Source organism: Zonotrichia albicollis, chromosome 3, assembly GCF_047830755.1.
Source record: "Zonotrichia albicollis isolate bZonAlb1 chromosome 3, bZonAlb1.hap1, whole genome shotgun sequence".
NCBI lineage: Eukaryota > Metazoa > Chordata > Aves > Passeriformes > Passerellidae > Zonotrichia > Zonotrichia albicollis.
In genome coordinates, this window is record NC_133821.1 from 31,454,626 (window position 1) to 31,482,553 (window position 27,928).

General features: G+C 40.7%; 1 protein-coding gene across 26 annotated transcripts in view; it reads left to right on the top strand.

Annotated features, from left to right (window-relative positions):
- The window catches only part of ESRRG (estrogen related receptor gamma), a 372,262-nt gene that overhangs the window by 125,169 nt on the left and 219,165 nt on the right, over window positions 1-27,928 (top strand). For 7 of the 26 annotated variants that reach the window (XM_074537057.1, XM_074537054.1, XM_074537056.1 and 4 more), the window contains one exon: window positions 20,589-20,742. The exons of 11 other annotated variants lie outside the window; for them this stretch is intronic. In XM_074537057.1, the coding sequence (XP_074393158.1) occupies window positions 20,708-20,742 (35 nt within the window). In that variant the 5' untranslated portion in view covers window positions 20,589-20,707. Of the gene's footprint in view, window positions 1-20,588; window positions 20,743-27,626; window positions 27,653-27,928 lie in introns of those variants that run through there. 8 more of the 26 variants (XM_074537063.1, XM_074537064.1, XM_074537065.1 and 5 more) reach the window with 2 other exon arrangements.

Sequence of the window (27,928 nt, forward strand, 5' to 3'; positions counted from 1 at the left end):
AAATTAGCTGCAGAGTTGGAATGTTGTGGGCAAAATAAAGTGGTTTTGTTGCAGACTTGAGGGGGTCGTATAATTGTTTGGGATGTCACATCTAAATTGGCTCAGGCACAGTGTCTAAGTGAGCCAAATGTAGTGCATGTGTGCCCATGCAAAAGAGAAGCGGATGTTTTCATTACTTGTAATTTGTTTTGTCTCTTTAGGATGGAAAAAACAAAAAAAAACAAACCACAAACATACAAAATGCTCCCCGTGCCTCTCCAAATGCAGCAAAACAGAGATTCCTTTCTTTTATTGTTTCTTTTAAGTGCAAGTGAGTTGTGTTGAGGAATGGCCGTGGTTGACATGCAGCCCCTGCACGCAGTTGGCACTCACAGAGCAGCCGGCTGATGCAGAGTGAAAGCCTGCACTCTGCTGTAGAGCTGCAGTCTCTAGCACTGAGGAGAAATAAGGACCACGGTGGCACCCAGGGGCAGCTGCAGGTGGAATGTGAACACAGCCACCCCCTGGACAGGCTGTCCACTAAGTGCACAGCGTGCCAGATGAGCACAGCAGCCTCCTCACCCATGAAAATTAGGGATTTTCGTAGGTAAGGATGCTGCCAGTGACTCTTGGCTTCCTCACTGCTGGAGACATCATAGGCTGTGCTCCATGGGTCTCAACCCAGATACAAAAAGACTTTACAATGCACTTAATGCAAGTGTGTTTGTCCTTATCACAAATGCCATTCTAGGGGACAGGACAGCTGATACCTCAGCAAAGTTAAGCTGAGGATGGGAAGAATTGTAAATGTGTTCATTGGGCCCAAATAACATGTGTTTGGATGGAGCACAGCTGTGGGCCCAACTGGTGCTAGAAAAGAGATTATTGCCTTCTCAGAGGTTACTGCCTTCTAGAGAGGTGATGTGAGCTTTCCCACTTGAAATGGGTGCAGTGAGTGCAGTTCTGGGGGTGGTGAGGCTGTGCTGACACCACTGGTCAGAGCAGAGGGCAGCACTAGCTCAGAGCAGCAGAGCTGCTTCCAGCAGCTTTCTCTGCCCTTGCTCCTTCAGCCACTGAGGTGCATCCTCTTTGGGAAGCACAACAGGTGTAAGAGGCAAGGACCACGTGCTCCATGCTTCTGTAGCCCAACCTGCCTGTTAATGGCTGATGCTATTCCATAGCCAGCAAATATCCAGCCCCCTGAGTGATACAGAACAGATTAGCAATTATTTTAGGGTCATTTTTGTCGAACAATTAAATAACTCCATACCTATTTAATCACACCTGTGTAAATATCAAATTAATTCTTGTGAAATCTCTTTTAAGATGTTAGCTTTGTCTTCCCAATTTTATGCATAAAGACATATAGGTTCACACCTTGGCTAATAGACAGCTGAGAAATCAGATTTTGGTGTCAGGGGCCTACTAATTCTCTGTTTTCAGGACACTGATTTTGAAGTCCAACTATGAACTTAACCAAAATGAAGTTAGAGGTTCAATAATAGAAGTGGAAAACAGTCCACATGTTTTGGCTAAAAAGCCTTCCCCAAGGTCAAAAAGAGAACCAGTAGCAGAGCCAGGAATAGAACTGTTATCTCCCAGGCCTTTTTCTTTTGCTTCTGTCCCAAAAGACACTATGAAAGGTACAATATCCATTTGACAAATTGCACAGTTATGTGATGAATTGCATTTTTAATGCACATTTTATGGCCTCTTTTGGCCACTTCCTACTAATCTATCTTTCCTGGGGTATGTTCTTAACACTCCACAGCTCTCAGTGGCTATTAGACAACAACACAAAAATGTTCTTCTCTCCCAAAAGTAGAATTTACCACAACTTCTCTGGTGTGAAGCAGAGGCCTTGAAATATCCCAGCCTCCTCAGGTGACAGGTTTAAGGCCTGATTGCCTTCAGCCTAAGGGAATAGGAATAAGATGTGTATGGCAAAAGGGAGATGGGAATTCCTAGTTTCTCCTCAAAAATATAAATTCCTTCTCCTTCTGCATGTTACAAGGTCTGGTATTTATACATAGTTTTGTGATTCGGTACTAAATGTAATCTTGACTTTTTTTCATAAGATTTGTGTCCTTCAGCCAAAGTGTTGCCTCTCATTACTCCTGTCAAATCTGTAGCAATCAGCAGGTTACCAATTGCTTCTTAACTTCGTGTATATAATGTTCCCACATATATGCATGCACACACTGAACTACCAGGAACATGAATATTCAGAATATAAAATGGCTATTTACTGTGATTCTAGCTTCTTGGACTTCTTGAGGTAAATATGAATGTACTGTGTTGCAGAGTAAAGTGACTGGACTGGGGCCCAAGTTGCTGGGACAGGTATGGGCTTATGCAAAGGAAGAGCCTCCAATCAGGACAGCTGGTGAACAAAAACCAAGTAGTTACCTTTATTCTAAATTAACACTGTGAATGCACCTAATTTGCAGCAAACCTGATGACCCTCTTTGCTCTCCATCTTTCTCTCTGGAAGATTGGGAGAAATAAACTTGTTACCACATCAGCTTTATCCTCCTGCCTTTGGCATTTTATATTGTGTTTCAGAAAACATGAACCATGAAAAAAAAAATCATGTTGATTTTTAAATATGAAACTATGTGGACAATATTATTGCATTTCTTGAAATGTGTCCAGAATTCAAACCTGGAGGCAATAGACGTTTGAGAGTGAAAATGGCCCCAGCCAGTTAATAAATTCTGAGCAGAGATGCATAAATCAGCGAGAGTATTTCAAACTTTTTTTTTTTTCCAAAGGGTGGGCATGGGAGAGGGAAACGTCTTTGGAGAATTGTTTTCTATCAGTTCAGAAAATAGAGAAAAGAATTCAGCAATACCCAGTGCTGGTTAGCAGATTGTCATTTTTGGGTTTGATGTTCCTGGGTTTAATTGTCTTTCATGTGAACAATGGCAGGAGCTCTCTAGTGTGCCATGCGAGCATGATAAAAGGGGGCCGTTCTTGCATAGCAATGCCTTTTTTTTATTATTAGCGTAAAAAATTAGCAAGCTGGAAGTCGTTAGAAGGAGTTCCATTGGCATTAATTGTAATGCAGCCTGAATTTGTTTGCAGACCAGTGCGGCAAGACAATAGCAGCGGGGGAAAAAAGCAATATTAATAGCCTTTTACTTATTGTATCATTTTAGTGAGCCTTAATAAGGTGTCTGCTGTCAACTGGAATTTATTAAAATAAAAAAAAGACATGGTAGTTGATGTATTGCAGTAAGTATGGATGAGAGCTCAACTTGATTAATGTATGAGTTGGCTTTTTAAGGCATTTTAAAAAGGCTTCTTAACTGGGTCTTAAGAGACTGGCACAAGCCCACTGTAAACTACCTCATTGCTGTTGGAAAACAGCCTGACAGCTGCTGATGTCTCCTGTGGCTTTGCTTTTTTTTCTGATCAGAGGAAACTGAAGTAATATAGTCCTCGTCAATAATTGCAGTGCTTAAAAATCTTATAAAGGGATTTCTATTCTTCCCTCCGGAGATAACTTTTCAAAGGTTAAATTAGTTTTACTTGTGTGTACTTCAAATATCTCGGCTCCCAATAAGGATCAAGTTTTGTTTTAAATAAACTGCTCGTTTGTGTGCTGCATTGGATTAGCACCTTGCTGAATACCCTCTCTTTCAGCATGAGATGGACACTACAAAGCACTCGTTTTAAATCTAGCTAGAGTCAACCAAAAACCCTCAAAATATCGACTCACTTGGGCTAGTTCAGTTCAGAGAGGGGCCCTGTCTTTTGTTATTCTAAGTGTGAACACCTGAATTTATCAGCTTTGCTGTGCCATCTTACTACTCAACTTTAAGTAGTGGAGGGAAATGGGAATTAGAGACCCAGCTATCTTTTTGACTTCAGTGTGGTTTCAAGAAGGTGTCAGCCTAAAGTATTCTGTGTAGGTGCTTCTCACCCTGCCAAAATGCCAAAGCATGTGTGATAACAGGAAGACCCTAACATATGAGGAGGCTGGTTTATTTGGATTATGAGGAAACAGTTTTGTGGGAGTATGGCTTGTGAAACAATAGTATTTCTGTAACTACACTTTGTCTTTTTCCTTCACCTGCCTGTCTTGTCCTGGATCAAAACCCCAAGTGTTTTGGGCTGCATGGAGTGGTCACTTGTGCTTGCCTTGTGCTGCATTTGTATTTGCCAGGTAGTCTGTGGACATGCAGACAAATGCCTTGTGAAGAGCAGATGGAGGTGTCCCCTATAGAAATTGTTCAGTTAGTCTGAATTAATATGTTCCATACTTTCAGCTGGGGTCACCATGAGCATGAGGTATAAGGTGAAGTGACAGTGTCTAGTTCTGTTAAACATTTCCAGATTTGTGTCCTAAGATAAACTGGCTAGAGTAATCAAGGTTCTTCTTTCCATACCGTTGTCTCCATAAGTGCTGCAAATGTCATCCAAGTAGATATCAAAGTCAAAGGGAGGGAAACAGACTCTTAATTTGTTACAGTGCCATGTTGTCCTTCCTGATAGTTCTGGGCCTTTCCCAGAGGAAGTGCTCATGCTTCATTAAGGATGTAAGCTTTATTAGGATAGACGTCATCAGGTTCAAGTGTTAGGAAAAGTCGCTGCTTGCTAACAAAGGCCGTGGCCTTGGATAATGCAACTGTTCTCCTTACTGAGGGCTGTAAGCCAGTGTGGGTGATACTGTTCTCCTTGTATTTTTTTTTTTTATTTTTAAAAACATCCTGATCCTGCTTGGAGATCTTGTGTGATGCCATTCTCCTTTTCCAAAGGCTGAAAAGGAGAGCTTGAGTCCTCTGTTTTCAGTAAATTCAATCACTCACCATAGAAAAAGTCAACCTGAAATTATTTCAGAAATCTGTGTGTAACTAACAGTCAATTAACCCACAGCCTGCCATATTATAACAAATATTATTTCCTTTAAGATTTCTTCTTTGGGTTTCAAGTAGAAGTAGTGCAGCAGCACAGCATATGCACTGGCAAGGGTTTTTTGCCTTTTCCTTTCTGGCAGGATTGCTATTAAATGAAATTATTATATGGCTCATATAAATATAAGTTTCAGTTTCTTTTTACATTAGAAGTGTGAATTACTTCTTTCTATGCAGGCTCCCTTCTGCATGGGAGATGGAACTGTGGTGTGATATTTCCTGATGTTTTTTCGGTCACCTTTATTTTATCCAGCAGCACTTCCTTCTCCAGTAGCTGTTAGGTAAAACCTTCCTTTCTTCTGTTCTCTGTCAGCAGCTGGGAAGAAACTTGAATGAATTGATAATGATGCAGCATTGCATTAATTGCAGTTCCCACTCCTTCTTTAGCCCATTGGCCTCTCATGCTTTCTTGTTCAAAGCAACACTCCAGTAGCTCTAATATGGCATTGAGGATAATATTTAAATATAGGCATCTTAGATATTTACTCTTCTGTTTATACCTGTGGCAGATACTGCAGTGGTTCAACATATCTGTGATTTGTGGAAAACCCCCTGCTGTCCTAATGATTTCTTTATTTAGCCTAACTCACAGTTTACATAATAATTCACTCCAAGGTATGATTCACCTCGAGTCATTTTTCTCCTCATCTCCTCCTCACCTTCATTTTTAGTCATGGACTGTTTGAAATCTGTTCCTGAATATACCCAAAGGTTGCAAGCACTTGAAAGCTAAGTGTGGATTCTGATCAAAATTTTACAAATGGTTTCCATTTTATTAAGGAGTCAGATTGAAGACCATTAATAAAATGGAAACTCTGCAGCTTAATCTAACCTTGATATATTTCCAGCCTAATGCATCTGCTTATAGCCCTGTCACCGCTGGATCTGAGCACTGAGAGCATTGTTGAATACATTTTCATACCTTTGCATTTTTTCCCCCCCATCCCAAGACACTGTTCAGGCATCTTTCTTTCTCCCCCTGACTCTGGCTGTGATTAGAGGAGCAGCGCCAGCCTTTATTTGATACCCTGTTTGCTGCTAAGTGTGTAGTTTGTTTAGTGGAAGAGGGGTGCTGCAGAAGGGACGTGGAGCTTGTGGCAGAGGTTGGAGGTGGGCAAGACCAGGTGCCACACTCCTTAGCTACCTGCACAGAAACTTGTGCTGCTGAGCAGCTCCACAGGACAGCCCCTGCCCAAGCAGCCAGCAGTGGTGGGGTCACCAGGCAGGATTCTGCAGGCCTGACATTCATTTCACAGATTTCACATTGCCCACCACCTTCTGTCTCTGCTGAAGCTTCTGCTTTACCACGATATTGATGTGGGGCCTCGTGTGTGCTGGTGGCTTTGCTTCCTCCCACCCAAAAATTCAGCTTTCCCAGTTGATATACAGAGGCGACCTCAGCTTCTTGGGCTGCAGGTCAGCTGCAAATCTGAATGAATGGATTTATCACTGAATTATGAGTCATCCCTGAGTGATAACTACCACACAACTACAAGATATTGATTTGGTGTTTGGGGGTGATGGCAAACTTGCTTGCACTTGCAGTTTCTGAGGTGTGTGCCTGAAGAAGCCCAATTTCCTCCTTTGCTCAGGTACCCTTTCAAAGCCTGGTGCAAAGTCCTTTCAGTGGCACCGAAAGAGGACTCGTCTCTCACGGCATCAGAGCACAAATCTCAGATTCCCTCTCCTGAAAGTGGCCTCTAGTTATTACACGAGTAAAATAGAGATGCTCTCTGCCAGACGTACACGGAGACTAGGTGTCTGTGCTGACACATCAATACAAAGAACTGTTATCAGAGGAAAATTTCTCCTTCTGAACCTGGGCTTAAACTAATATGAACAGACATATAAAGGCCCCAGTGGGTGACCTTTCTTCAGATGAGAATATGTCTGCTCAGGGATTTCTTAGTTCATGTTAATTGATTGCCTGATGGGATTGATTAACTAATTGATTCACTGTGGTTTGTGATTTAACACAAAGATTGGCCCAGGGTAATCTTCAAAAGTTTTCAATATGGAAAAGATATTTGGAAAAATCTGGCAGTGGCAATGAATCTGAGCTCAGCTCTGGTATCCTGTGTTGGGTGAACCCCATTGCTGAGGGTGTAATACTTGGCATGAGGGATGCTGTATAGGCTGGGTTTGGAGCAAAGCAAGCAGAGGAGAGGAGCAAATTTACAGCATCTTTGTCAACCTGTCTTCATTTCATATACTCCTGCTTCAAGTGCTCGTTAATAATTGCAGTGGGTGAAGTACCCATCGTCTCTCTTACGCTGCTGCAGGCAGAGGAATACTAACAGGGTGTGTGCTTAAAACCATTGTCTTTTCCCCTTTTTCTGCAAGAGTGGCCTCCTAAGCATTATTCTCTGTGTGCTTCTGCTCCCCACTCACTACCTTGTGTGGATACTCACAGAGTTTTTACCATGGAGGTGCAGGGAGAAGCAAGAAAATCCCCTTTGGGAGAGCAGCCTTGCAGCAGAGAGTGAGTACCCCCGGTGCTGTGGTTCACACGTGCCTCTGCCTCCTGGTGAAAAATGCCCTCTTGTGTGAGGCTCCAGATCAAAATTCAGGTCTGTTGGATAATTTTAAGAGCACGGTCCCAAGCACCTGGTGGCTGCAGTTGGAATGGTATTATTCCTCTTGCTTATGTAAACTTGTTTCAAAGAAATCGTACTGTAGGCACACAGTGAGGGCGCAATGGACTTTCTGTTCGTGCTCTGGGTATTTCTTGGTGCTTGGGAGACTTGGGAAAAAAATAAATATATATATTTCCTATTAACCTGTTTTGAAAATAGTCTTCCCATATCAAAGCGTGTTTAAAAAGCAGATTGCATTTGATAGCAGTAGCTAAAATGCAGTAAGAAGCAGCCTTTTGATCTGTTGCAAATAAACTCTTCTGCAGATAAATACGTTACAAGTGTATTTTTGTTCATTTGCTATCAAATTTAATAACAACCAGTGGAATTGAGTTCAACCAAAATGGGTTCATATCAGACTTTGAATACATACTTTTAATATTTAAAAGATAATGATTTGTATGGCATTGTTATATAATGCGTTTCTTGTCTTCTCTTGTGTGCATGTGACAAATTCCAGTCGATAAGCCCAGGACTCTGGAGTCAGTTGTCTGGCTAGTTATTAAGATTAAGATAAGTGCTGAGAAGGGAAAGATACAGCACATTGTACTGCCCTGCTGGGACGGGGCCACCTCGGATTCCAAGTGTAAGCAATGCATTAATTCTCCCTGGCTTATTTCAAACCCGAGGTGTACACTGTAAATATTTGGGAAATATGATGGAAAGAGTGTGGAAAGACTTTTCTTTTTTTTATCCATTAAATGTTATTACTAAAAAGTGAACCTTACCTCCCCCTTGGGTCCTAATAATTATGCATCTGTAAAAACCCAAGACTAATTTTTGTTAATTACTTATGAAAAGGAACTTTTTTCTCCTTACTCAAGCCATAGAAAAGCAGACAGACGTTTGGACAGCGTTATCACGAGTCACTTCATGCTGGATGTGCCACAACAATAACAACATAATTAATGCTCACACAGCAGAGCTCAATTAGGGTCTGGGGAGGAGAAGGGGGGGCAATAGGGCTGGAAGGTCTGAGCTGAAGAATGCTGGAGCTGATGTAAAGTTTCCTTATGGCTTCAGTAAACTTTGAATGGGCTCCAAGATGAATGCTGGTGAGATCAGGGCTTTCTGAGCATGTTGGAGCTGTTATTGCTGGTGTCTCTGCAGGGGAGCCCTCAGGATTCCACTGTGCCTCTGCCAAAGGGGGAGAGGGAGAAAGTTTTCTGTTATTCCAAAATATTAATGAGATATTAAAAACAAGACAAATTTCCTGAAGTTCAGTTGTTATTTCTTACTAACTTAAACACGAGCTTTGGTACAAATTGGTCGTCAATGCCTTCAAGGCAGTAAAGTTTAACTTGTCTGTAAGATTGCTGGGAGGAGTGACAGAAAGCAGTAATTTAGAGAGTCTATTGAAGCTGTGTGCTGGGTAATGTAGAGCACTGGGTAGCAATTAATTTTTGTTAATGAATTTAAAACTAGATGTATGGAAGTGGTTATATGAAATGTATATGCTGCTAAACAGCTAACTAGTCCTTGGGGTCTGCATTGTCATTATCTGTATGTAAATCATTTCAGCCAGCACGATCTAATGAGTCAAAAGCTGCTCTGAAACTGTAGCTGAGATTTGCAAGACACTTTTTGAAAAACCTTATGCCCTGCTTCAACGTGTGGCCCGTAAAAAGGAAACCATGTCTGCTCTCTGATTAATCATGTCTTATGTGGAGACAGTTTATAGGTTTTATTTGTTTCAGAGGGGTTACTTCTAAACTCTAGGAATATCCCATGTTAATGGAGATGGGAAATTAAGGAACATTCAAAACCATTTAAGAGAAAGAAGGAGCACAACTGAAAGGTCCCCAGTGACCGCTCCTAAATCTTATGGTTCTTATGTGGTGGGAAATAGATTTAAAAATAAAATAAAATAGTTAACTGCGAAAGACTATCTGACTAAACCATACAAACTGCTTTTTCTTGAGCATCAGAAACTTCTGTTATTGAATTAGAAGCTGTCTCTTTCCTTCATATGCTTGTTAAATCATTGTGCTTCCTTAGCTCCCCTAAGGTATATGCTACGATTTCCTCTTAACCAGCAAGGAAGATAAATAGCTCCTGTATCTTTGCTGTTTACAGTTATCTTAAGCAAAACCAAAATTAAAGCAGAATCACTGCAGCATCACAGTTTCTTTACGGAGTCTTGAGTAAAAAACAAAAAGTTGAAATACCTCAGAAAGGATATATAACACATGAGAATTAGAGTAAGCATGCGTATGTAGATTTACAACTGATTGCTAATAAGACCTCAAAAAAGTAATTAAACCAATATCTGAGCCTGATGTGCTGTAACCAGATAAATGAAATGTACAGAGCGCACTGGAATATTTGGAATTCCACACTCTATTTCTCACCTCTTTTTTCACAGCATGGGCATTATATCATGGTTGTGTACATTCCAGTTAGCTGCGAGTGAGAAATCACTGCTGAGGTCGCTGAAATGTCAGTGCCACAGTGCTGAGGACAGAAATGGATGGAGTTCCCCATTAAAACTCTAATTATCCAAACCCAGATGATCCAGTAGGAAAATGCATGTGTCCTGTATGCTCTGTACTGTGGTCTAACAGAGACACTGCCTGGCTGAAAAGACATACAAACAAACCTGTGCCATAACCTATTTCAGATTTTAAAACACTGACTGAATTTAGTCTCTGGCACACAAATACAGCTTTGTGCTGTATATTCTCTGAATACTCTTGAAAGCAGCTACGTGGTTTTTAAGCTCTTTAGCTGAACCCTGTATGGTCTGAAATACCCAGGTAGTTAGCATTCCTGCCAGTTTGATATGATGGAGACCTTTACTTGAACTGACCTCAGAAGGAATAGAAGACTAATTGAGGCAGCCCTAGTTCTAGCTCTCTAGAGGTGCAAAACTGCAAATGGTATCTGGTGCATGCATAAAAAGGTTTACATAGTGGAAGAGGGATATAGGAAGGAAAAAACACACTTTTCTTTCTCCATGTCTCAGCAACCTATTTCCCCTTACCCCTGAAGCTTCAAGAAAAAAAATTCCCATCTTAATGTCATAGCATGGTAAAATAATAAGCAAAATAAAAGATTTAAAAAAATGAAAGTACACCTAAACAATCCAAAAGGTGAAATTAAGACAGTATTTGGGTGCCTCAGGTCTGTAATTAAAACTATCTAGATAAAAAAGAGGTATTCTGCCTCAGATTTATGCTCTGAGAATAAGAAGAAAAAGGCTGAAAGTAAAACACAGCAAAAGAAATCAGTAATTCCGATGTATTCAACTCGCCCATCAGAAGAAATGGCATTAATTCAGGTACCCAATTACTGTAATGTGGTTCAGAGCACCTCAATAGGTGTTTCAATCTCAAGCCAGGACTAACATTTGTAATCCTTTAAATGCACTTAAGAAATTGATGTTACAGCCCCACAATCTGTTAGGGGCCTTGCTTCCTGGCTGATTGCAAAGTATCCCACCATTAATTGGATCATCAGAATGTGATCCGCGTTCTGGTCCCCGGATTATGTAAGACTGACTTTGCTCTGACGCGCTGAACCAGAGGCTTCTTTTGCTGGATAGTTTGACCCTTAATGTAGATAAGTGGTATTTTTCATCAATCTTAGCTTGCATTAAAAAAGGGAAATGTCAGTTCAATGTGGGGGGTTTAACTTAATTCAACATCTTTTAATTTAATACCTTGGAAAAGTTAGTCCGTCTCCGACCTGCTGGAGACTCTGCTGATGGAATGGTTTATGGAGCAGTGCTGGAGGCACGTCATTCCTGCTCCATAACACAGTCAGGTCCCAAAACTCTGTGTGTGCTTCATCCCTATGTAAAAGTGGAAAGTAGAAAAAAAACAAAACGCCCCAAAACAAAACAGCAACAACACCCTCCCTCAAAATGGTAACCTGGCCATGCTTTTTCAGTAATGCGTTTCCTCAGCTCCTTTGGACTGTTCCCCAATGACTGCTCTACATGCCTGAAGGAAAAGAGGCAAAAAAAAATTAATTCAGTGTTTACTATCAAGTTTTTTTTCTTGAGCTGAAGGTTTTCTTGATTTTTTAAAAACTTTTTTATTTTTTGAATCAGAGTGCTTTGATTAATTGGCTCAATATTCTTAACGTGCTTTAGTGCTGCAATAAAGGCTGGTCTGAAAATCCTCTACAAAGACTAAACCTAAAATCCTGTTGAAAATAATGAGACATTTTTTTCTAATAAAAGGAGGCTTTATGTAAAAAGAAAAATATTAGCAGAATAGGAACAGCACATGTCATAACACCTTTATTTCCCCTTTCTTTTTTTCCTGTTCTGCATCATAAAAGCCCTCCTAGTGCTTCTTTCCCTGATATTGAGTGCGTTTATCCCAGTGGTACAGACAGAAGTTCAAAGGCGACTGCAAGGTTGCTTTTTTTTTTTACTCCCAATGAAAATAGTAAGTATTCCACATTTCTAAGCATTGCAACAGGCATCAGATTGATCTCTTACCATGGCTTTGGGAAAACCATTATGGGTATGGTGTGTCTTGGGCTTGTGATTGTTAGGAGTGAAGATGTTGAGGTGAAGAGAATAACATCAGGTATCATGACCAGGGCTTGATGTTTCTCATGGAACTGATGCTTAATAATCTTGGGTATGGCAATGATTTCAGTAAAATTAATATTTACTATCTACGCAATTTTATGTATAGATATATATGTGTGTGTGTGTGTTTGTTTGTTAAAAATCATAGGTGGAATCTCATATTTTTGGTGTCTCAGAGAAAGAGCAACCTATTTTTATCTGTGTCACACAGAGGCAGAAGCTCATGGAGATCATTTGCAGCCAAAGCTGTCTGACTTAGGTCTCCATTCTTTTGTTTTCTGTCAAGATCTCAGTCTCATTTTTCCAGCTCTGCCCTGTCCCACTTCTTTTGCAAGGCCTTCAAATATCGTGCTAAACTGTGGGCACATAGTGATGGAAGACTGTGGCTCTTGAATTTCTTCCACTGTCCTGCTGGCCAGGACCTGTACATAGTCTGCCATGTAGGGAAAAAAAAATAAAAATTTTGAGGCAGAGTTTAAATGGAGGTTTGGGACAGTCTTGTTAGACATCTCATCCATATGGTTTCTGGAGTTTAGGATGACACCCTGTGAGTTTCCTTAGCATGACAGGGAACACATCTCTACATCTCTCCATCCACACTACTTAGGTTTTGTAAATTGGCAGAATACCTAGATTAGCCTTCTCGCTGGCTTCAGAGACAGTAAATACAGGTATGTGAGAAGCCTTTTGGTGGGAGATGTTTTTGTGATTTAAAACACAGACAGGAAGAGAACTGGTCTGGCATTTGGAGTGAGATGAGTTGTAAACATTAATTGTGAATTGAGCAGGAGGAGGCAGTTTCTGGTGCTGCTTTGGGGATTGGGGTCCCTGTTGCTGTTACTCATATAAGGTATGTGGCTCATACATAAGTGCCTGACCTTGCTTGCTTTTTCCCCTCTCATTTTTTTTTCCTCTCTCCTTTTTTCCTGATATGAACTGAATAGGAAGGCAGATAGATGGAGTTCTGGTCAGCCTAGTTGGCGCTGGAGGTGATATGGTGCTACACCAGGACAGGGTCACCTTTTGGTTTAGGCTTCTGGCTGGAGCACAATAAATACATGTGCTCCCAGCAGCTCTCTGGCTGGTCCCTTTGAGCTGCAGTGTGTATTGGTCATGGTGGTCTGCTCCCATTGCACTTGGTGCAGGAGGATCTCACCTGCAACAACAGATACCCCTGAACTGGAAGTAAGAGCCCTGGATAGAGATTCCTACAAGCAGATGACCAGCTTTCAAAAATATAATATTCTCCTATCAAGCATGTTTCATGCTACAGTGTTTGAATCTGTGTTCTCCTTTAGAGCTGCCCCCATGGAAGAAGAATGGGAGTTCCTCCTGCAGTATCATTGCTACACTAACATGTGAAGAGAAGTCTGAAGAGATATACTTTAATATATTATCCATGAGGGAATTCCACCGTTTAAGCTTAAATATTTTAATGGGCAGTATTGAATATTTGGCTATGTTCAGTCTTGGCATACATAGAATCACCTTTCTTGAAGTGAGTGAAGCTCTTTCTACTTCTGCCAGACCTAAGCTTAGGTTGGAGACTTCCAGTCTCATAACTCAGCTTGTTCAACACCAATACAAAGCTCTTTTATGAGGAGAGAAATATAAAGCAATATACGCAAGTCTGTAATTACTTTGGCCACAGAACAAACATATTGTTTCTTCCTGCTTGGAAGGGCCTAACCTTCTGCAGGGAGAGTAGGATCTGTGATACCTCTGGTATTGATAGCATTCCTACAGCAACTGTGTTTTCCAGCAAGCTTTGTACTAGCATAAGACACTTCTGGTTTATTCCATGGTGTGGAGGGGAAGGGAAACTGTTTGTAGCTCGTGGCAATGCCTTCCTGGGCAATTGATTTCAAACTGTGCATCTCAGGGTGTCTTCCTGTATGGAGTTGCACTGGAAGTGCATCACTTCCAGTCTGTTTAATTGGAGTCTGGGGTGACACTTCTTTGCTGCCTTATCCACGCATAGAAAGATGATATACATTTTAGCTTTGAGTACACTACAAGGTTGGAAAGTAAAGTTGAGTTTGCTCTGAAGCAGATATATTGGCTTCCCATGCTTTGAAGACAAATGGAAGCTCATCCATCGCTGCTACACAAGTATGCTGGTGCTGTTTCAGGCTGCTTTGGGTTAGGATGTCAGTTTGCCCTTCCTTCCTAATGGGGTCCCTTGGTGGAGAATGCCATCCAAGTGCAGGATGGATGAGGTGCCCTAAGGACCTGTATCATGCTTGCCTTTTAAGCAGTTCCTAGCTGAACTGTGAACTGAACTTGTCTTGGAGTGCTGTTTAAGGATATGAATTCAACTTTGAGATGAAAAAACTAAACAAACGCTAAACTATACACTAGCATATGTCAGCCTGAAAGCACACAGTGTTTGGTGGCAGTATTCATATGAATCTAAAATTATTTTCTTCTAATGCCTTCAGTATTTCCCCAGAGCTCCTTTCTTTGTTCCAACTCCCTGTGGAAGAGGCTGAGAAAAATGGCTGGTGTGTTCACTCTGGCCACTGTCAGCGCCAGGCTCGCAGCAGAATTAATTCTGTCCTCCCTAATGACCCTCAGATACCTCATTGCCAGGGAAGGGGCCCCTCTGTCTGCAGGATCCCAGTAAGGAAGTTTGGTTACGCAGGAAAACACGCTGCAGAGGCTGGAGGGTTCTGCTTGCCTGGGTGACACAGGTTTCTCTCTTGGGTGACATTTACCTGTCCCCAGGGTGGGCTGCTAGGAGGAGCTGGCATGCCTGATGCTTGGTGTGTTACTGGTTTTGGTTTTTCTTTGAAAACTTAGCCACATGTTTCCTTCATGTTATGGGGAAAAAGATTTTAAAAAAGGAGGGGGCAGGATGAAACAAACCTATGTGCTGTGTCCTTTGTGATCGTGTCCTCCCCCAGGGTTCTCAGTTCCCTGAATATGTTTGTGAGACCAAGTGGGTTTCTATACATACAGAATGTTTCTTTGCATTGGGGTGCATGTTTTTTTGAGTTGGACTGCTCTTTAAATTCAGAGTCCACCTTTCACACAGGTCCACCTGCATGCAATGCAAATATTTTTCAAGGCAGTGTTGCTTGATTTCAGCAAATTCAGACCATCTTACACAGTCGTACAAAATTCATTCCCTGTTTCTATTTCCCGGACTGGCACACGCTCTGAACTTTACCTGTGCAGTTAGTTGGATGCTGTTGGCAAAAATGTAGGAGAAAAGTATCCTAGAAGGGAGCACTAATCAGCAGATTCTGCTGTGTTGTGAGCAATAGCTCACATGTACTAGGGTGTGAAGCTGAGCACATCCCTTTTAAATGGTTGGTTTTGGTTTTAGTGTTGAGCCCAGCTGTTCCTTGAAACACTCTGTACAGTACAGTAATTTAGAGTGTAATGATCTCGTATAAGGAGGCAGATGTGAATCACAGGTGAACTACTTCTGAATGATGGCAAGGGTGTGAGCACTCCCCCTGCCCTTCTCTTTCCCCTCCCAGTCTCTTAGTCTCCTAGATTTATTTTCTCATCTCCCAGATTTATTTTCTCATCTCCCACTGCTTTTTTGCAACACAGGTGGACACATTCCAGTATGAGTCTGATGAGCCTGCTGTGTGCTGGTTGATCTGGTCCTCAAGGTTGATTTTGTCTTTTTTTCCCTTTGTGTACCCTAAGAAACAGATGCTGCCTCAAGTAGCTTTGAATGTACCAATAATTGTATGTCATAGTGAGAAGCAAAACAGAGAACATGTTTTCACCCAAGATTTGGAGGTGGTAGGAAATGACCTCTTACCCTTCTTTTACTTTTCAGATCTTTAAGCCCTAAGCCACCCTAAATCTACTGTCCCTATAAAAAGCTGCATTTTAAAAGGCTTTAGGAGGCTTGCTGACCTTGCAACCTACTTTGTAAGGAGTCTGCACCCACAGCTATTAAACAAAATTAATTTCAGCACTTTTAAATTGTTAATCTTGCAAAAGACAACTTGCTTGCTCTCCTGTGATCCCACAGGTCATCATTCTGTGAGCTGCAAGCCATCACCAGGGTTCATGGCTCTCAACATCGTGAGAATGCTTGTGGTCTCCCAATTGCCTTACAAAATTAATTCCTCTGCCCTCCACATTTCCTCCCCAGCAGCTCTTTGAGATCTGGGCTCTTTGTGAGCTGGTTGTGTGTAGCAGCTACTCATGAGTAGCCACACCACAGATTTCTCCCATTTTGAAGTTATTCTCTCCTATCTCAGTTGCTTCTGAAGTCATGGGAGTGAACTTGGGGCAGCAGGACATGAATTCAGGTAGGAAATGGCAGGTCTTGTCTTCAGGATGTTAGCTTTCCTGTTGAAAGGGAGCTCTGAAGTTCCCTTTCAATAGGAACGCTAACATCCTGAAGTCTAAGTTACATTTCCCCATATCCATGGGGCAGATGCTTGACCAGGTGTTAATTTATTTTGAATCTTCTTAAGTGTGTTCTTCCTGGCCATGAAACTTGGAAATGTTGCCTTTTTTCCTCGAGGTGGGATGATGTGAATGCGCTGGGGGTGGGGGAGAAAGTGCACGCTGTATCTGCTATTATCATGCCTGGTTGTCCCTGCTCCTTCCACCTCTTTTGTCTCTGCCACTCAAGCCAATTTCAGCCATCCGCCGACTCTCATTTGGGATAATAGCCTCTCTTTTTACTGTTGTCTTGTCATGTTTGATTCGGCAGCACAAGGGTTTTAAATTAGCCAAAACGTTTGCATGCTGGGCTTACTCCACTGCCACTACCAGTTGCAGAGCCACTAAACCACTTGATGCTGAAATTGATGATTGCTCGGAAGGAATAAGAAATTGTTGGTGGCTACCGGGAAGATTCATTCACGCCGAGCCCCTTTTAAGAAAGCTGGGGGGGAGGGAGAGAGAGATTTCCTTCAGTTCCCCGCTGCCTGGCTGTGGCTGCATTGTGCTTGTGCCAGGTTCCCGCTGAGTGATTACAGCCTTGCTAGGCTGCGTAGTTCCTGTGATTTCAACATAAAAACAGAAGAAGAAAAATATAGAGGCAAGGGAAAGGGGGAGGGATGAAGCTCCAAAGACTTGTAGTTCAATTCGCTAACATAGAATTGTGGTGTTTTAACTCACTGCCCGCCTTGTTGTTGTTGTCTAATTTATTTCCCCTGGCTGAAAGTTTACTTGTTAGAAGTTTTACTCTGTAGAAAAACTACTGCATTGGCCTGCCTTTGTTGGTGATACTAAACCACAGCTGGGCTGTAAGCAGTTTTTAATATTCTCTGGATCTGGATTAAAAATGATCCATCAACAATGGGATCACGGATCACCAAGAAACTATACAAACTGCCTAATAATACCTCCTCATGCCCTCCTACATGCCTTTTACTTGTTTACATTCGTGTTTAAAGACATGAGGGGACAGAAGTTAGAAGGGAGAAGAAGATGAGAGTGCTTGAGAAGCCATAAAAAAAGAAAATAAATGTTGGATTGAATGTGAACAACTAGGATTGTGTGGTGGATATAATTTTATTTCAGAACTACATATAATTGCATATGCAATGTGAAAGAATCTTTTATTTCTGTTGAGTGGATTTCTGTTTGAAAAGGGATTACTTTGTTATTTTAGTTTATTTTTCATATTCCACCAGTAACTCCAGTGATGACAGGTAGTTAAATGGTCAGAAAGGTCAGTAAGAGACCCGTGTACAATGGCTCAGGGTTTCCAAGTCCAAAGACAAACACCATCTATCAGAAAATAGTAGCAATTGTTAATTTAAAACAAAACAACCATCCAGACTCTCTATTAGCCATATATGCAAGTTCCCAGACAGTTAGAAACATGGCTTCAGATATATAATTCATTATACAGTGCCACAAGTAAGACCCTAAATAAACACGTGGGAATATGATTGCATAGCATCCAAGCCAAGAAAGATGTTCTCATTGTATCTAATGTTGCCAACATTATTGTTACTAATATTCTAGCACTTTTTTCCTGATTGCTAAGTTGCATGTTCTCTTGCAAAATAAAACCTTTTTCTGCCAAAAGGAAGAAAAAAAAATCTTGTAAATCTGAAGGTGTTGGCATCCAACTTTATTTCTCTTGCATATAATAAATCGTGAAGAAATCATATAAATGACTCAAGCTCTAAAAATACAAATCTAACTAAGAGGCCAAATCTCTGGGGCCCAGCAGTGGTGTGCTGTTGTGCAAGCCCAGCTCTAAGGGCTTCTGTCCATGCCAATTAGCAGTAGATTGGAAAGCCGGGCGACCATGATGGGTTTAGTCCTGTTATCTAACTGCTGCACTGTTCAGAATTGCTGATTTCCCTGCAAAATCATGACAGATGTATTACAGGAAAATATATTGGCTGAGTAGCTAGTGAGAGAGTTAATGCAAGGGATAATAAGTAGCTAAGGCTATGTCCTCCAGCAGACTTTGATGTGGTTTGATAATATATGGGACGGGTCAATATGCCCTATTAGCAAATGTAGCCAGTTTATGCTCTACATACAAACTAGAGATTTGATAAAGCACTAAATTAGTTTTCACAAGGTATTAGATGTTAGATACTTAATGGGATCATCATGCTTTTGCTACACTTGGTTAGGATGTGTTCTGTAGCAGAAGCATGCGGCAGCATGACATTTCACCAGGAAAGGAAGCCTGTCTTGTGACTGAATCACGAGTCTGGGAATTAGAACGTCCAGGCATTGCTTGGCTTCGGGATTACTGTCTCCCTGACTTGCAGGAAGGTTTCTCTTTTCACATCTGCAGAATGGGACTGCGTTCTTCCCTTTCCTCTTTGCCTCTTTGCAGAGCCACCACTACTTTTTAAATGGGTTTTTTTTCATCCTTGGGAGCAAGTAATCATAAATCTGTGGCACTTCAGTCATATGAGACGAATCCTGTCCCACTCAGTAAGTGCTGGGAAAGTCCCTAGACTTGATAGAGAATTTACAGGTTCAAGCAAATCTGGATAAGAAACTTTAGTAGATTGTGAAAGGAGAAGCTGAGGGTTTAGGTGTACTTCTGCATTTCCTCTCTGCCAGTGGTCAACCAGTAATTTAAAATGTTACTAAAACCAATAGTTTAGTGAAGCCAATAGCATTGTTATAGTCTAAAATCCATTGGCAAGATAGGTCATGTGGGTACGAATCTGCATATCTGTACCCATTCTGGTAGTGTGAAATGTGGGTGAAGAAGTCAGCTTTCCTGGGGCCACACAGAACCTTCAGAAAACGATGCTTTAAAACCCATTAAGTGCTTTGTCTTTCTCACATGGATCTAATTTTTTGCCAACATTATTTTACCCTCTGTTTACAGACAATGTTCTTAAATACGTTTGGAAAGCATCATTTTAGTTTCTCTATCGTCTCACTGCATATGCCGGTAACTGATCCTGGATGACCGCTGCCAGGCTTTGCACTTTGAGCGCTAGGGAGACATGCCTGCCTTTTTGTGAAATGCAGCAAGAGTGTCATGTATAAAATGATCCTGTTTGAAAGGACAGAAGCCGTATCCCAATATAGATCACAGTGGAAAATGACTCAAAATTACATGACAGCTTCTCCCCATTTACCTTCCTCCCCTCCCTTTCCCTTTCTCAGCCTGTTTCCCAGTTGGGCTGTGGTAAGAAACACATTGTGTATTGTGACATTTTAGTTTACTGTTACTAATAATGCCTTTGCATCTTTCATTAGTGGGCTATTTATAGGATTGCAAAAGGGCATTGGTACCACTTGGCCTCTGAGGTGGTACTGCCACTGTCCCAAGGACTGAGATGATTTTAAAGGGGGCTGGGCTGCACCCTGGCCTTGGCAGTGGGCTTGCCTAGCTCCAGCAGAAGCCTTGGGTTAAGATCCTAGGGTTTAAACCTGCTGAGGTCAGTCTGGACTTTAGATGCTTTTATAAACAAGAAGACTTTGCCTCATAACTCCTGCTAAGCCTGCCCCTGATGAGCTGCTCAGGGTTGGAGGGCTGTGTTTTCCCTAATAAATTCCTTTTTTTGAACCCACTTGTTAGTCAAGCATTGTGCACACTAACTACAGCGAGGGCCCTGGGCATAAATTACTCTCATGTGGCACTGTCTCCGAGCAGCCCCCCAGTTATGGATTACTTTGTTCTCGACTTGACAGGAACATAATTAGAACTGTTGATGAAATCTACCAAATTGTTCCTCCGTGGCCTCAATGGTCAGGAAATTTGGCTGAGTCGTATTTGTCACCGATGTAAAGGCTCTAAACACTTCATATTAACTATGTTATTAATGTGCCCTCTAATCTGTCCGTGAATTGGTAACACTTGGAGGGAGCTTGTGCTCTAATAGCACCTTGTGATGAATTCATTGTAATGCTGTTCAAAAGTTTCTGGAGGGTGGGGGAAAAAAAAAAAAAGAAACCTTGATAAAAAGTGCATATTTATAGGTTGTTTCTTTTTTCTGTATGTGCATTTTTATGTTATACAGTTTTGTTTTGTTTTGCTTAACTGGAGATTCATTTAGGCTTTACATTGACAGACCCTTTTCTGTTCTATAGGATTTGCTGACATTTGGGCTGTTTCATTGCCAGAGGAGGCTTTGTGTGTCCCAAAGGAAGTGAGTGATCTGGCCATAACAAATCCTGCCAAAATATTTTAACACCGTTACGATTTTCTAATGCAATGCGTAGTGAATGTGACTAGAAAAGGATGGTGAGTCCACGCAGGGGGTTCGCTCCCTCTCCTCCCATTTGTCTGGCGGGACGAGCACGCCGCAGCTGCCGGGGGGTGGGAGGCCACAGCCCGCTGTGGGAGGGGTGTTTGCCTCCTGAAGTGTGTCCCTTCAGGGGCACAGAGGGCTCAGGCTTGATCTCTAAACCAACCTTGCAAATTTTGCTCCTGCTCTTGAACTTTGTGCAGTCCCAGGGTCGTCAGAGACACCGTTTCAGTGATGTTAAAAAATGTGTTTTGGCTGCTGTAAGTGTTCAGTGAGTTTAAGAGGGGAACGTGTTAGACAGTTATGGATGAGAGAAGGGTTAGTGGCTGAAGGCCCTATAAGTTGACAGACTCTTACCTTCAAAATGAAGGGCTATCTTGTACTTCAGAATAGTTCTGAGGAGCTTTAAGGTGGCTCTTAACTATATAAGCAACTCTACTTAAAATGCTAGAACACAAAATTCTCACATGTAGTGTTCATGGGATGAAGACAATTCAGACAACCTAATGTTTAGCTTAGAGCTGTAGGTATGAGAAAGCTAAAATTTATATTCCCAAGCTATTCTCTAGAGCAGCAGGTAAATTAACTGTTGTTTTTATAGTACCTTGGTGATTTGTTTCTATTAAATTTAACATCATCCACTCCCCTCTCTCCCCCCATCCCCCCAAAAACCCAACCCAAATATAAGTAAAGTTAGTCTTTGGTGAGCAATTTAAAGCCCAGAACCAGTAAGCAAATTGAAATGTGCTGACTGCAGAATGTCAGCCATCATCATGTGTCCAACATGCACCATATTGGATTACTCTGGCAATTAGCTTCTGCAGCAGGGTAAACTTGTGTGTCTTTAGTCAATTTTACATTTATATACTTAAAAATAAAGTAGCTGTGTGCACCAGCAAGTTTTACTGAAGGAAAAAGCTACAGAGCAATAGAAGAGTTGAGCATGTCCATGGCTTTTGATCAGGTGGCATAAGTGAAGTCTGGCCTTTTGCTGTTGGTGGTGTTTCCCACTTGAAAGTTTCTCTGTTTGTTTGTCTTTGAATGCCAGATGAGATTGCAAGTTGTCACACTCATCTCCTGAGCCCTTGTTCAGGTTTTCAGGGCTCACACAAACATTCTGTTCCCTGTGGCCGCCATATATGGCATGTCCCAGCTCCCAGGGGCAATGATGCTGTCACCAGCAGGAGGGAAGTGTGAGCCTGGGAGTTAGGACTTTCTTTCAGACTTTATTTTAGGATCTTAATATAAATAAGTAAATGAAATGGGAATCTTAACTCGGCATTTTTCTCATGCAAATCAATCTATTTCTAGTAATGAGCAATTTAAGTATTTTTTTTTAATATTGTGGTTGCCATCTCGGGAAATCAGGACCAGAGTTCAGGATGCTCAAATTAGGTTAGTTAGTGCATACAGATATTCTGTTGATGAATCTATTATTAGAGTGAAATAGTACTTTCCCTGGGTCTGTTTCTTCTCACTGTTTTTGTCTCTTTTTCTCTCTCAGGTCATCTCCCCTAAGTTTATTCTTCCATACTTTAATTTCACCTCACCATTTGATTAATTTCTACCAAAGCCATGGGCTCTTTAAGGACTTTCTAAATTATTAGATCTTGTTACTTATTTGCACTGAGTTCAAAACTGAATTCCATTTGCTTTTGTCATAGTCTTGTTTTATCACTGTTCTAAAATGGGACATTATTTGGAGCATTCTTCCCCAAAAGCATTCTTTATGCTGTCCTGGCTGTACTTCATCTGTTTTTCTAATATGCATTTGCTACTAAAAATTTTCTATGAGTGAATGAGTATTGTATTATCCTTGAATGTCATTCATTTTCTGGGTTTGGGGTTATTTTTTGGGGGTTTTTTTAAGTTTCTAGTGGAAATGTCATGATACATTTGTATTTATATATGTTCATCCTGTACATACAAATCTAATTTTTCACTCAGTAGAATCAAATGCATGAGGAGCCGACCTTAATCCTGATTTCACTTGTTTGAGAATAGGAAGTAAAACTACTTCTGTAGAAACCAAGGCACTTACTCAAGGCAGGGAGGTGAGGAATGGGATTCTAATATCAGAATTGGAATATTAATTTGGTAAAAATGTATGCTTTCATGGTGTCAGCTGTGGGGAGCATATGCTAGGACATGCTTGTGTTCAAAATCAGGTTGCATAGTTAATCATTCCAAGAAATAGACTTATCACTTCATAAACTCTAGCAAAGACTGTTTTCTTTTCCAAACATTTAAATTACTGAGCCGTTTTATGCATTAAAACCCAATTATGACTTGCATGGTATTTCAAAGAGTTTTCAAAGCTATTTCTTTTAGGAACTATGCATAGTCTGAGCTTTTAGCACTGAGTATTTAATATTTTCAGCTGTATCAACTGTAGGGTTTTTTCCTATCAAAACACTGTTTCAAGAATTTTTATAACCAGACTAATCAGCACAAATCCCAAGCAGCCAGTTCCAGAACATGCTGCATGTCCCCTAAAACTAGCAAACTAAAATCCCAATGTGGCCATTAAGCTACAGAATATAGCTTAAAAATACTTTATTTCCTTTTTCTGAGATGGTGAAGACCAGGTTAAAATCAAGGGTTTTCTCTGGCACCTCTTTTCTGTCACATTACGAGAGGAATAAAAATCAAGACATGTTGCAGGAATTTAGGGAATGAGATTTACCTGCAACGGATCAGAAATACTTATTTTAAACACCACCCTCTTGTTTATAGGGGCCAATTTAGTACTAGACATCAGTTTAAAAAAACTCCAGAATAATCTTTTGTCTTACTCACTTGGGTGCTGGTTTGTCAGCAGAGAAGTGTATGTGAATCAGATCACACTGATTTGGTCAGGAAATGACCTCTGTGACTGTGTATAATGCAGTGGCTAGGAAGAGATGTGTTATTAATATGAAGATATAAAAAATGCATGTGACAGTGGCACCATGATGAGACCACTTACCAAAGGCACCCTAGTCCTGAGTATAGAAAGTTATCCCCTAATTTTGGGAATTAGTAGGATGGTGTTTGGTAAATGTTATATTCCCAAAATAAGGCTTAGGTACTATGGATATCAGGGAAAACAAAGTTTATAAGATGAAGTAATCCTACTTTAAGTGTCAAACAAGAGAGATAATAAGTTTTCAAAATCAGGAAGTTGCTTTATAAAGACCATTATGGACACAGGATCCCTATATAGGAAGAAGCAAAGCTGTTGGCTTTAGCAAAAAGAAATAAAAGGGGACTAGGCTGTTCCTCACCACTCATTCTGTATCTTAGAGCAGAGCTGGAGGTGAGATGGGAGCCTGGTGCTTCTCTTCATGAAGAGATTGTATGAATGACAGGTTGCAAAGATATTAGAATTTACTAAGTCAAGTCATACTTGTCAATGACTTCTCCAGCTAGATATTTAAAGTTCAAGTGCTTGTTTGCTTTAGTTAAGTGCTCTGAAGTGCTTTCAAAAGTGTTGGCCCATTTATATAAACAAATTGAGAAACTATTGATAGTCTTCCCAGAGTATGTTACCCAATATTTGAATATCCTTCCTTGAGTCCCAAAAAGATTTGCACTAGCAACTTCTAAAACATGTGAGGCTTTGTTAATGGAGCATTGTGTTATTTTATCATAGACATTGCCAGAAATGCAGTTTCTTGGTTGCACATAACGATGAGGAGGAAATAGAGGACAGTCAGTAGCTCAGAAACTTATTTATCCAGAACTTAAGTGTGACTTGAGAGGAAGAATGAGCTGGAGGCCTGATTTCCTCTTGGAACATTTGCAGTAGGGAATTAGTACTTACATCTCTCCCACAGTTTTTTCCCCCTCCTGCTTAGCTGTGCTAACTCAGGAATCTCTTTTGGTGCTCAGAGCCAAAATTTGGTGCTCAGGCAACCAAATTTAAGACATTCTCAAACCATGGGAAAATCCTGTTTGCACACAAATGACCACTCACAGAAAGAAAGGAAACTACCAACACTCTGGTGAACATGAAGGCTGGGATGGTGTTTATGTGCTTCCCCACAGTGATCCCTACCTGGCAGTCCTGTAGTGCTTCCTTACTAGTTGTTCCCCTCAAAACATTGCCCTACTTGGAGGGATGTCCTTTAACCTAATGATACTGTTTGATACTGAAAGGCAAAGCATGTCAAAAGATTGTATATTAAAATTTAGCCTCTTTCTGTGGATGAAGAAATGAGCATTATTTGGAGGGATCACTGGGGAGACCTTGTGCAGTAAGATCAGGGCAGGTATCTCCAGAAAAAGTAAACTGAATGCCATCAGCAGCTATCCCCCAAAATGCAATGTAGGGTGAGAAATAGAGAGTGCAATCTTAAAACTAAGACTGCATCCTTCTTTTAAAGAAAAAAACAACAACCAGCTTGTCCTAATAATTTTAATCTGCATGTGCAGTCTTTTTGCCTACCTTACGTCCTCTTGGCGAGATTAAGGTGGTGTCATAAGCAGGTGAATTTAGAGCTGTTGCTAATTTAAACTGCATTTAATAAAACACAAGTTTGAGATATCTTACAAATCAGTGAATGTGGCATAGTTTGAAGATTGCTTTTGTCAAGTTTGATTAGCTCAAAGAGAAACCTTTTCTAAATATTGGTTGAGAGATGCATCAGACAATGTTAAGACCTTGAATTATTCCTCATCACAGGAAAACAACATAATGTATTATCTCATTTGAAGACTGGAAAAATGTAACTTCTGAGGATTTAAAATTTGTGTTTTAAAGATTCTACTCAAGGCAAAACTTTCAGGCTGTTCTTTTTTAAACTGACTTATAATTTTTCCAAATTATGTTTTACTTTCTACAGCATATTCCCATATTACAAGCTGATAGTACCAACATCATTACATTGAAGGATGTTCTCATTATTGACTTCATTCTCAATTAATTATAAGTTTGTCATGTTTTAATGAGTAGGATTAAACTTTCATATTCCAAATATATGTTCTGCGTTGCTTGCTTAGAAGCTTTCTAAAGAATGTGGCTGATCGACTTCTCTGAATCTGTACAAGGAAGCAAAATATTCTTTGTGCACATTAAAAAGTGTTTGCTGTATTTACAAACTCTTGCAGAAAAGTTTTAATAGCTCTCTGCTTTGGAACAAAGTGTAGAATTTGGGCAAAAGCTGTGCTGCTCTTTTGTAGCCTTCCCTGTCACACAAACTGTTGTCTTCACTAAAATAGAAACTCATATAGAGCTCAGTTATGTCCTGTAAAATAAAGGGAGAGTAGCACTCATGTATTTCAGGCATACCCTAATTTTCATACTCTCCCCCCAAAAGGAGAAGGTACTTTGTACTTAATTGCCCTATTTTACAAAAACGTGGCACATTTGCATCGGAGCTGCTGCCACCTGTGCTTTCCAGATTCGGTCCAGTGCAGCTCTGCAGGGCGTCCATCAGGCTTTCTCTCCTAACTTCACTGTGCACTCTTAGATCCTGTTTGCTAACATAGATCTTGGTTATATTTTCTAGCAGATGTTTTATGTTCATTTGTCTTTTATTTCATTGTACAACTTCACACTTTTCTCATTAGTACAGATAAAATAATTTCTAAGAATGGTTCTTTTGCTTACTTGCCTGCAAAACATACACATAGGATGGGTGTATTCTAGCCCTGCTGTAGGTTCATCTTCTGCTGAATGCAGTATGCTTAGGGGTTTTCCCCCCCCCCAGTATATCAGTAATAATTAGATACCTGTAAACAATAACCACCAGCAAGTTTGGAGTCTGTTTCAATGTAGATAGGTGTCATAGTAAGGGCAGGTAAGCAGATTCCTCAGCAAAAAGAAAATCTTTCACTGAAAATGTTTTTACTTTGCTTGTTTAGCCTGTGTTGAATTAAAAGTAACCTTGCAATGTGAACAGCAATGTCAACTGATATCACAGTTTGGCTAATAACACATGAGCGTGATTTCAAGAGGGTTGGACCAGCATGGCCCACACCAGGTAGGAACCCAAAGTCCTGGAAAATGCTGGGCAGCAATCTCCACCCCAGGCCATTTCTCATGAGACCTGTTACTACAAATAGCCTGTGGCTATTTCGACAGGTTTCGACAGGATGTGGCTGCTCTTTCTCACTTAGCAGATGGCTTTTCATGTACCATCACCTGTCCTCCTTCGCCTCACTAACAGAGCTGTGACAAGAGCTGTCCTGGTGGTTGTGAAAGCTGCTTTCTGCATGTGGCCATCATCATTATCACATGTGAGCACCTTTATTTAGCAAGTCCACACATACATTACCGGTGCAAATGTCTTATGTTTGGGTACATTCATTGTATATCTTCATATCATTCATTTATATCTTCATTTTATGTCACTTCTACTGTGAGTGTGGGGTGGGGATATTTCACAGCCTAATCAGGGAGTTAAACCTATCCTATGCAAAACCTGCTTGGTCTAAGAATCAGACTTTGCATTTCTGTACGACAGGGGATGAATTTCTTCACACTCTCCTGTTTGGAGGAACATCTGTGGCTCAGTTGTGCCTTTGCACTGGTTGAAAGTAGTTTGGTAATCCCAAGCATGGCAGTGGAAGTTTTATACTCCACTTCCACCTCTCCTGTCCTGAAGCACGTTTTGTGCATAGACCATCCTTATCATCAGCATCTGTCCTTAGAGTGATCATTTACCTGTCTCTAGATCTCTGTCCCTTTATACAATACCAGATTTAAAATTGCATCTGTCTGGAGGGGAAGGCATGATCTCAAAGAATTAATACTGGTTTCAAATTTTTATTGCCAGGAACTACAAGTAATATTGCTTTAAATTAACCAGTAATTATTCAGAGTCATGTAGGAAAGAGTTAAAAATACTAAACAAAAAAAATCCCTTTTCCAGGCAACTGGACTCCTTCCTTTCAACACAGCTGTTGCAGGAGGTTTCAATGGTATGAATAAATGTATTTCTTTTAACACTTTTGTTGTTTAAAATGCTATTGTTTCATCTGAGGTGTGAGGAGATGTGCTAACCTTGTCAATGTGGGTGCAGTAGAGCAGAAATGATAACTGTATATACTTTTTTTTATAAATATACAGAGAGTGTGTGTGTGTGTGAGAGAGAGAGAGAGACAACTTATTTAAATCCTGAATACAGTCAGACCTCATATGCATTGTTAAAAAAAAGCCCTAAAGAATTGCATATGGATTAGGGGGATGAATATTCT